The sequence below is a fragment of the Cephus cinctus genome, unplaced genomic scaffold (assembly GCF_000341935.2).
Source record: "Cephus cinctus unplaced genomic scaffold, Ccin1 Ccin1_scaffold0854, whole genome shotgun sequence".
In the NCBI taxonomy this organism is placed as follows: domain Eukaryota; kingdom Metazoa; phylum Arthropoda; class Insecta; order Hymenoptera; family Cephidae; genus Cephus; species Cephus cinctus.
In genome coordinates this window covers 1-9308 of record NW_014333441.1, presented here as the reverse complement: position 1 = coordinate 9308, position 9308 = coordinate 1, and the positions used below count along the sequence as shown (strand labels likewise).

Below are 9308 nucleotides of genomic sequence, written 5' to 3'. Positions count from 1 at the left end.
CGCAGCCACGTCACAGACCTATTAGTTATAAGATTCTTATGATTTTCTCGTTGTAAATGATAAATGATTCACCGTACCTGTTACCTCATCGGTATATTCAACCGCTAAACTCCTAGCCTGTATCACGGTATGACAACTAATACACAAACGAAGAGGTTATGTTTCTCCGTTCACCAATCATCGGGTAAGATTTTAATTGTGAATATCTTTATAGGTTTCTAGGTATATTAGAAAAGGTGAGTTCAAGACCCAGCTAGAGGTGCTCCGTGCAGGAATGTCGTCTCCGTGATGTCCCCAAGGCTATATTCCCTTATCGTTAGAGTCTCTCTCTCTAGTGGGCAATAGCCAGCAGCAACTAACAGCAGGCAACCTACAGCAGGCATTGCAAGACATTGCACTCACTGACACTCACTTCTATAAGCACTACGGTTTGCTCGCATTGCTTTACTTCGGCTTATGTATATCCTACCTCAGGCTTAACTTGGATCATTCTTACAGCCTCCGGCTGAAATGCTCGGGCTACGATCACGGACTCCTTCCTGCTGAGAGCACCAAGTGCCAGGAGACGACATGTGTTGGGTCTCGTGGGAATGATATTACGAAAATCTTTAGTTTATCAATGAATTGCGATGTTTTATTTCAAAAATGTTTATGACAAAATTTGTACGACTTCTGCTATTCCAAAACGGTTACGATACGATTGTTTCAAAACGTGCCCAAAGCCCAGACTAGTGATATTAGAAAATCCCTAGGATGTATGGTCGACTAGGGATATTCACGTCGGGTATCTTCTTCCTTGGCGGACTAGGAAATTCCGAACAACACGACATCGGTATTTGCCTGCTGTTATACTCGCGCACGCGATCACGCGCGATCCACTAGGAAGTCTTACATTAGGGCTGCTCTCCAACAAAGTTAACCGAGGTTTAACCAGCGAGATTGGCCAATGAGACGTCGATACTTTCGGAAACTTTCCGAATACGATCATTCGGTTGGCTAACGTCATCGGCTGGCGTTTGATTAACTTTTAAGAGACTAACCTTAGAAATTGATAAATCCTAAGATTAACAAATCATTCTGGGATAACTCGGGGTGCGTTCCGAAATGTACTGACAGCACTGTAAAAGTAATTACATATCTCTCTTAGATGCGTATGGATGAATAAGGACACAGCGTGGGTTACAGTACTGGCAGTACTGTCAATACATTTCGGAACGCACCCTCGATTATCCTAACATCCTAGCAAGCCGGTACGCTGTGGTACGCTGTGGATTCTAGTATGCTACGCCAATGTGTATACATATAACCTAAGTTAAAGTCTTGTAACACAAATTGGTACAATCGCGATAACGTTATCGCCACAATGTTATCAAAACTGTTGACCCTCTACCAGAGACATTGACCTATTTTCCAGAATGGTCCATGATCAAATACAGTGTTATAGGTAACTGTTTATTCATGTCAAAGCAACGATATCGTAACTTGACATACGTATGTGATGAAATTGGTTTTATATGAAATTATTCTCGTGGTGGTTGTCTCTGAGGAAAGTTCAAAGTTCATATTCTTATCCGTATGGTAGATATTATAGTATGTAGTACATACATAGTGATACGTGAATAGCATAAGGCACTGTTCTCGTGTTTTCACCCAGTCAGGAATGTCATCTCGGTTTCGTAGCACGAAACGGTACACTGGCAGGAATCTTTCAGTGAAGAATCAGCATCGTCACTGAAACGGCTCTTGGCGGGGTTATTTGAATATCTAACTGTCCTGAATGATCCTGCATGCCAGGAACGATCCCTGCTATTACATGAGTCTTTCTAATGCGTTCCGGAGTCGATATGCCATAGGAATACAGAATACGTCTAGTACAGAAGGAGACGTAGCCTAAGGCAGAAAAAAATGGCCGCCACGAATTGGAAGACTTGCAAGAGGTTTTTGATGTACAAGGAGGAGAATACTGAAAGGAGAAAGATGAGAAAGGTGTCTCGTTTATGGTATGAGGTTGGTACGTAATATTTATGTAGTTGCGGCTAGTAGAAACTGGATGAACGATAGGAAGAGAAGGAGGTTAGCTTTAATGGAGAAATATTTAGAGTAGAGATGCTGCAGGTCTCTGCCCCGCTGATGATGATGACGAAGGGTTTGCTATCGATCGCTTCGAGCTACTGGCTTTTATATTTTATTTATGGACGCCATTTCTCTCGGGTTATTCAAGACTTTGTGACTCTAGGCGATATTCTCCTCTTGTGTTTCTCCTTTTATCCTTTTAATCTCTTTCTGTTTTTATCCTTTACTTTCCTCAGTCTCATTCGCCCTCTTCCCAGCATGGACGTACCCTTCGACCTGGGCGTCTCCATAACGGAATTCGTTCTCTCTGACCCTGAACGATGCGTGTCTGCGGATAATGCGCCATTTTAACTTCGTGGGAGAAAATACTCTTGGAGAATTTTATAATGACGACTCGTTACACTATACCCGTATTTCATACTACATTACCTATGGTATCTATAAGTTTAATCTTTTGTACTCGACTGTACATTTATATAGTATTCAATTTTACTAAGTTCCATATTACTTTTGAATCACAAATTACTTGGAATTTATGCGACTGAAATTTCGATATTTTTAAATTCTAGAATTGGAAAGGTTATTTGAATTCAAGACAATCGACAAGAGGGTACAGATTTATAGGAATTGTTCAATCGATACGAGATGAATACTTATCCGGAATTGAATTTGATATCAAATTAAGATTGATTTAGAAATCTTTAAAGGTTTTCTCCTTTCCATTTCTTGACTCTGTGCATAAAATTCCTGTCATATTTCTTTAAGGGAAATTCACTGAGCTTACTGGAACTTGTAGTTCACTCGCAAGGCAGATGTCTGACGACTTTATAGTCTATAGTCCATATATCGCATTGGGAGAGGCATTTCTATTTTTAAACTTAACGGACAGTCAATTCTATCCGTAGCTCGTAAACCGGATTCATATCTTGGAATCTCTAAGGGTAAAACCTATGCAGATGGTGCGACTTCTATATATTGTAGAAGCAATGCCTAACATGCCTACTCCTTCTTACACACCTATGAGGTAGACATACGGGGTGATTAAAAATTATAATCAAACTTAAGTGTACTTAAATGATCAATAATTAAAAAGTCATTATAAGTATCTTTAAGCATCACAATGAACAACCTTAACTTCCTTCGAGTACCTACGTAAATTAAATAATAAAATATTTTAATAATTGTAAAAATTTAATAAACGCTATATACATATAGTAGCGACATTCAAAAATGTTTGATGATACTTCATTTCCTGTTTTAAGGATACCTTATTATATTAGATATTATATACCTTAATTATAATTGATTTTATAATCACCCTATATGTGCCTACCTACTCAATGCTCTTCTAGTTCTTCTCTCTTTATCTTTCAGACGCACACGTCATTCCTATCAAGCACACGCCACATTGTATTTACTATGAATACGCGGATGCTGCATCCACCACGAGAATTCCATTGAGATTTCTTAATCGTCGAGACAGCAGCTTGCTTATTTTACATAGGAAAGAAGAAAATTGATCTTACCAAAAATGTCTCTCTTGAATATATATATGACTGAGATAACTTGAAACGAATAAAAAAAAATTAAGATGATTAAAGAATGTAAGCACATAGTAAGAAGCTCATCTCATCAATCTCTATTCCATAGGCAGTTCATTTGATCGTACAAGACCAAGCTGTCGGAACGCATTTACATTATCATAAAGTCAAGCACAGCCAGTTACGTGCACGTAAGTCTAACGCGAAGGGATGCTGCACGCCTTGAATTTACGTAGCTGTCTTGACAAAGGAGATGATGCCAGAGTCTGCTGTAACGCCAAGAAATTTATAGCATCCTCCATTCTATTTGCGTACCCTGGATACCTTGGTAACCATCACTCTTTTAATCACGATCAACCCTTAAACCATGGACATTAATAATCCATCATTTCCTATTATTTTTCAGACACAAATGACGTCAGAGATACTGTTGGACGATCTCGCATAAAATTACTGTTCATCGTCATTCGCTATACAGGCGAATTTGCCATCCTTGATCCGACTATCTTAATCAGGATTCTCTCTTGGTATCCTCATCCTCTTAGTACCCAACATTCCTTTTGATCATTTATGAGTTTTTTTTTTTTTTTCTTTCGGTTTAATGCAGTATCTTTCGGATCAATAAATTCTGGAGATTCTTTCTATCTGAAATAATAATAATAATAATCATTGACACATAATCCAGCAGAGGTTCTCAGGGTCAGAGAGGTGTGGATTGTTTTTGTTGAAATACCTTTTCTGAGCAGCATCCGTTTCCTGGATAACGCTAATATTGAGAACCTCTTGTGGCGCCAGACGCCATCTGGAATGCGGTTCCCAACTCCTCCAGAGAATCCCTATCCACGTGGGTACTTCTCCCACGCGTTACACGTGTCTTCTACCTAGTGCTCTCTTAGATGCATTCACGGTTATACTCTCCTGAGAATTGGGTAATACTGGCCCGTGCCACTGGACCCTTCTGGAAATAAAATTAACGAGCGACGACTAGGTTATCCAATATCAGGGTTCGTTTACAAATTTTTTTCAAAGTTTTCACTAAAATATATGCGGTATGCGGTATAGTAATAAACAATGATAACGAATGAGAATCGTTAAAATTTAAGAAACTAATATTTTCTTTTTCCAGCATCCTCATGACACTTACCACTTACCACTATGTACCTTTGTACAAGATTCCTGTGGGCAGAGTCAATGATATATCCAGATTTGGCTGTGTAAACTAAGACGAAAGTACCTGTAGCATTGATTCATTGAGAACTGCTCCGCAAGAGGATGGAGTGAACGTAGCAGATGTTAATTTCGATATCTTGGCATCTTGGTAAGATGCCAAGATCGAAGAGAGTCTAGGAATTTTTCATTAATTCTAGGAAGCTGCTTCCGGAGCAGAGTGAGTTATACTTAGGCGATCGTACGATTAACTACTAATCTCTTTCTCTCTCTTGAAATTCCTAGTGGACCCCACTTCCTCTCTGTGTGTTACTGTGCCTTTATACACGGCCGACTACTATCTGCATCCCCGGCAGACGCCATACCCCTTTTCCCTACTGTTCTATTTTCGGAACGCGCCATGTAGCTGGCCCTAAATATAGCTGAGTCCAGCTTAATATAGATCCTGAGGGCCCGTAGAGACTTTAATTCATTTGTCTAGACTGCTTCGTACGTAAGGCATTACTTTTCGGACAGTTTTTTTCAACAGCTACCACCATGACATCGACCCCTTTGAACTTTCACCCTGAAGACATCTGACTAAGGTCAATCACAGACTGACCAAGTCATCTAGATCCCAAGGGTTGATTGATGCACGGGGAGCTTAACGAGGCACTTTTTTATCCACCTCAGACAGATTCACCACTCACCAGTCTCTGCAATTTCGTTTAAAAGTCAAAAAACCAGGAGATTTACGAGAGCAGAAGATGAAAGTGAGTCTAATGCAAAGAGTGAAGTGAAAAAAAGAAAAGTATCTAATTAGACACACTCTCAATATATTTATCTTGAGTTAATTGCATGGTTAATACGGAGAGACCACCGAGGAACGTTATCTCAATTAGTAAGTATTCGACTCACTTCAAAATGGACCCCAGTCATTTGTAACCACTGCCACGAGTCTCTTAAAAAAGAGTCACTGCTCTTCTTAGATAAATAACATACATATGGTAGATAGATTTGAACTTTCTTACACAGCACTCCTGACCCCTGACAAAATACAAGAGCAGTCAGTCAAGTCATTCCACAGTCCTCGGATCAGTAGGTCCATGTAGGTCCATGTAGGTCCATGAAATTCGTCCGTGAAGCCATTAATTTCCTATAAAAGAAGAAAATGGGTTCCGTTAGAATTAGCCCAGAGCCGATATTGACTGTTTCATTGAATTTATTGGACTTTTGTCTCAACTCTCTAAAGCAGTACTTATCGGACCTTATCTTCTTGGAATTCAATGCAATAATATTGAGGATTTTGCAGATTTGCAGATTTTCCGAGGGCAAATATGCAAGAAAGCATCAATGTGAATCATCCAGGAATGTAACCTGCTCCGTGGTGGACGGCTGCCACAGTGAAGCAGGATGAAAGGTGTAGCTTCTCGTGCACGTTTCACGCGTGAGTCACGTGCCAGCGTTTAGGTTATGGCCTCTTCTACCTCGCCTAACTCACGCATTGCCGTTTCTGCACGCACTCACGCACGCATCCAGCAATTTCTTGGCCAGTAACGGGTTACCCTGGTGCTGCTTGGCAAACAAAATGATTATTCCGAATGAGTAGAGGTACCCTAGGTAAATTCCATGGAGCATCTTAAGAATTTTCTCACGGGACATATCCATTATCCATGACTCACGTAGCCAATGGTTGATATATAAATTTAAATGACTTATCGGGAGAATAAATAACCGTATACATATATGTAACAAAATATCAAACTGTTTTTTCTTCTCCTAAGAATAAAAGTTGTTGTAATTATTATTTGCTAGCTCCTTGGCTATTATAAGTGTCCGCTTATAGGAGCTCGAAGGGACCTGATGTTGCTCTTGCAAGAATGCTCCTTCATCGATAAATTAATAGGCAAGAACCGCATGCCATGCCCATGAAGTTCAACCGTAATAACATAATAATACCATAGATGCCACCCGACTAATTTATTCGCGATTGGAACATGGTAAAAAGTTAAAGACTGCCCTAAGGGTCCAATGATCGTCCCATCCCTCCTATGCTTCTCTTCTATACAAGGAGGGGAGGGACTCCACATCTCTGCTATCTTTCGCATTTTTAGTCTGCCTCGCTCTTTCTCGGTCTACGAGACTCTATTGGAAGCAGTTGGTGACTGGCAGACATAAAGAAAAAAAAGTTCAAGGATTCCTAATGAATCGTTTAAACGGATTGCGAATCATTGAGAAAGGTTATTTAAAAGCTTCTTTTCTAGTAACTCCGAGTTTTGCCTAATCCTGATTATTTATTATCCAGAATCTAACCTTGACACAAAAGACCAGAAGAATGACGTTTTACTACCAGTCAACTTGTGTCAATGCGTTTCAAAGATAGTTGAGAGTGTTGCCATAGGCAAAGGTGAACTTTGAAAAACATTCAGGACCGACCAAGAAGAAAGACAGTCGAAGGCAGCTGATAATGATGATAATGATGATGATGATGATGTATGCGAATAATAATGAGATACTATGAATATGGTAATAGGCTTTTGGACGATTAGGTGTCAGCCACTGCGAATGACGTGTCTTCTTGTCTCTAACACGTATGAAATTGCTGCTGCTCCGACTGTACCGTAATGTACCTACTAGGTTTGCCTTTCATTCTCTTCCTGAACGCCGGCCTCCTTTGAACTTGTAAAGATCCAGCAGGACTTTCTTGCTCCATTTGAATAAAGGACTTAAATAAAATGCAGAGAAGCTTATTTACTCGAGGAATGGAATTTCAGTGATGTTCAAGTATCTCATAGGAATATACGGAATATACGGAATATACGGAAGATACTAGAAACAGCTTGTACCCTTTAGGCATCTATAACGTGCAGAGCCAAGAAGAACGTGAGGCATTGTGCGTAAAGTTACACGATGCATTGTTCTCGGTTTCTTGTATCCCATATTGCCATCATCATCGCCATATTGGGACAGAAGCCAGGCACCATATGTATATACATATATGAGATACAGCAAGAAATGAAAATTGTAGGGAAACCTGAAAATTGATACGGACAGTAAAAATTCTTAAGGCACAATGACTCCCGTCAGTAAAGATTCAACGAGGTTACGTCACGATAACAATTCACTTGGCGCGAGACTCGACCGAGTCTCTTGATCAACGAGGTTACGTCACGATAACAATTTATACTTTAGAAGTCCATTAATCATAGAGTGATAGATTGGAATTTGACTGTTATCACTTTGTCATTCAGTTGCCAAAGAAGTATGCGAAATTGATCTCGGAAATTATCCTCAGCTGTCACTCGTCCACTGTCAATTTACATATGAACGATAAGTCAGAATCCAAACACGTGTCTCATTGGCAATTTCGTTACAGGTTCTTGACAGTTATCAAGTGTCTCGTTACCAGCTTCTTAGTATACCCATTAAGTGTTATAGCGTGAACGGGTTTTCTGGAAAAAAAAAAAAAAAAAAATTCTGGATTTGAAGATTTCAAAATCTCGGAAAGGCGAGAACGCGTGAGAATTATTTGCAAAAAAAAAGACAATTTTTCCGGTTTCTACGTAATTCCACGAAGAGCCTGTCCTGTCCTTTTCGGTGCTGCCATATCAGGAGTTTAACATTCATGAGGGATCGTCAGGTTACTCACGGACATGCTGACTGCCGGCTGAGCTCCTTCGCGAGTTCACAAAAGATGGAAGAAGGCTTGGCTTACGTAATCATCATACGAACCCGTACTTTTATATGGCACTGCACGAAGCATAGTTGGTATGAAGCAAGTAGCCTGGAATGCCAAATATCTTACGCGTCGTGAGAAAGGCCCAATGTCAGAGGGGAATGCACTCGGTGTGTAAGAATATATTATATTTTCCTTTGCCTCCCTTAGCTTCTTCGATCTATCACTTAATCTTTGGTAGGTTAGGAAATTTACAAAATTTAAATACACTTCGCTATCCGTTTGAAGGAACAGAGAAAACTTTATCGGCCAGAACTTCCTAGAGCGTACATAACCTCGAAACTGACTTCGGTGCCTTATAAGGTATGTTTTAAGTTACCTACGGAAGATGCATCTATGCTTTGGTTCCACTTTATATTTGCATCAACATGCATATGCATTCAACTGCATTCTGCACTTTGCTACGAGCCAGGAAGTACGGTGCGTTTTGCTTTACCATAGGGTATTATAAAACAATCTTGTAAAATCTTAGCTCTTACAATATTAACGTTCTTTTATTATTTCTTTAAAAATTAAATTATCTTAACAATTATTATTATTAATAATAAATAATAAAATTATTGTTAATATTATTAATTTAATTAATTAAGCGGATTTTTGTAAGTAGAAAACAGTGGCCTCCGTAGAAATTGGATCTGAATTCTACGTTATCGACGTAACGCTAAGCTATAGGATATTTTAGAAATGGGTTTGTCTACAATAGGAGAGTAATGACCTATTATGTTACAGTTAATCATACTTCCGCTAAACCGGAAGGATATTACAGGTAAGGTGTTGTATATCGATATCAACTCTTGGATGAAATTGGATCC

At 39.4% G+C, this 9308-nt stretch overlaps 1 protein-coding gene and 1 long non-coding RNA gene across 17 annotated transcripts; one reads left to right on the top strand and one right to left on the bottom strand.

The window, feature by feature from the left end:
• Window positions 1–236: 236 nt before the first annotated feature.
• On the bottom strand, window positions 237–6249 carry LOC107270883. 2 transcript variants are annotated; one of them, XR_003060689.1, is made up of 5 exons: window positions 6138–6249; window positions 5792–5916; window positions 4348–4572; window positions 470–4259; window positions 237–370 (listed from the first exon to the last, which is right to left on the bottom strand). XR_003060689.1 is itself a non-coding variant. In XM_015746305.2 (3 exons), exons 1-3 carry the CDS (start codon window positions 6109–6111, stop codon window positions 4479–4481), a joined length of 303 nt encoding a protein of 100 aa, XP_015601791.1. In that variant the 5' UTR covers window positions 6112–6158; the 3' UTR covers window positions 4448–4478. The 2 variants fall into 2 exon arrangements, 1 of the variants encoding a protein (XP_015601791.1); XM_015746305.2 differs by lacking the exons at window positions 237–370; window positions 470–4259 and having other exon boundaries at window positions 4448–4572; window positions 6028–6158.
• On the top strand, window positions 1306–9280 carry LOC112494829. Of its 15 annotated transcripts, none has more exons than XR_003060698.1 (9): window positions 1306–1444; window positions 1681–2011; window positions 2310–3942; window positions 4021–4618; window positions 4741–5661; window positions 6073–7000; window positions 7066–7862; window positions 7923–8916; window positions 9226–9280. It is a non-coding gene; the product is annotated as an uncharacterized LOC112494829 (long non-coding RNA). The 15 variants fall into 15 exon arrangements; XR_003060692.1 differs by lacking the exon at window positions 1306–1444 and having other exon boundaries at window positions 1875–2011; window positions 2310–2507; window positions 3448–3942; XR_003060696.1 differs by lacking the exon at window positions 1306–1444 and having other exon boundaries at window positions 1875–2011; window positions 2310–3606; window positions 3724–3942.
• The last annotated feature ends 28 nt before the right edge of the window (window positions 9281–9308 follow it).

Excerpts from the sequence above, each read along its gene's own strand:
- LOC107270883 (XM_015746305.2), bottom strand. The coding sequence starts at position 6,111 with ATGCTTTCTTGCATATTTGCCCTCGGAAAATCTGCAAATCTGCAAAAT. Across the intron at positions 5,917-6,027 it reads TTGAATTCCAAGAAGATAAG|GAAATTAATGGCTTCACGGA; the intron begins GTCCGATAAGTA and ends CTTCTTTTATAG. Across the intron at positions 4,573-5,791 it reads TCAGGGGTCAGGAGTGCTGT|AAGGGTCCAGTGGCACGGGC; the intron begins GTAAGAAAGTTC and ends TTTTATTTCCAG.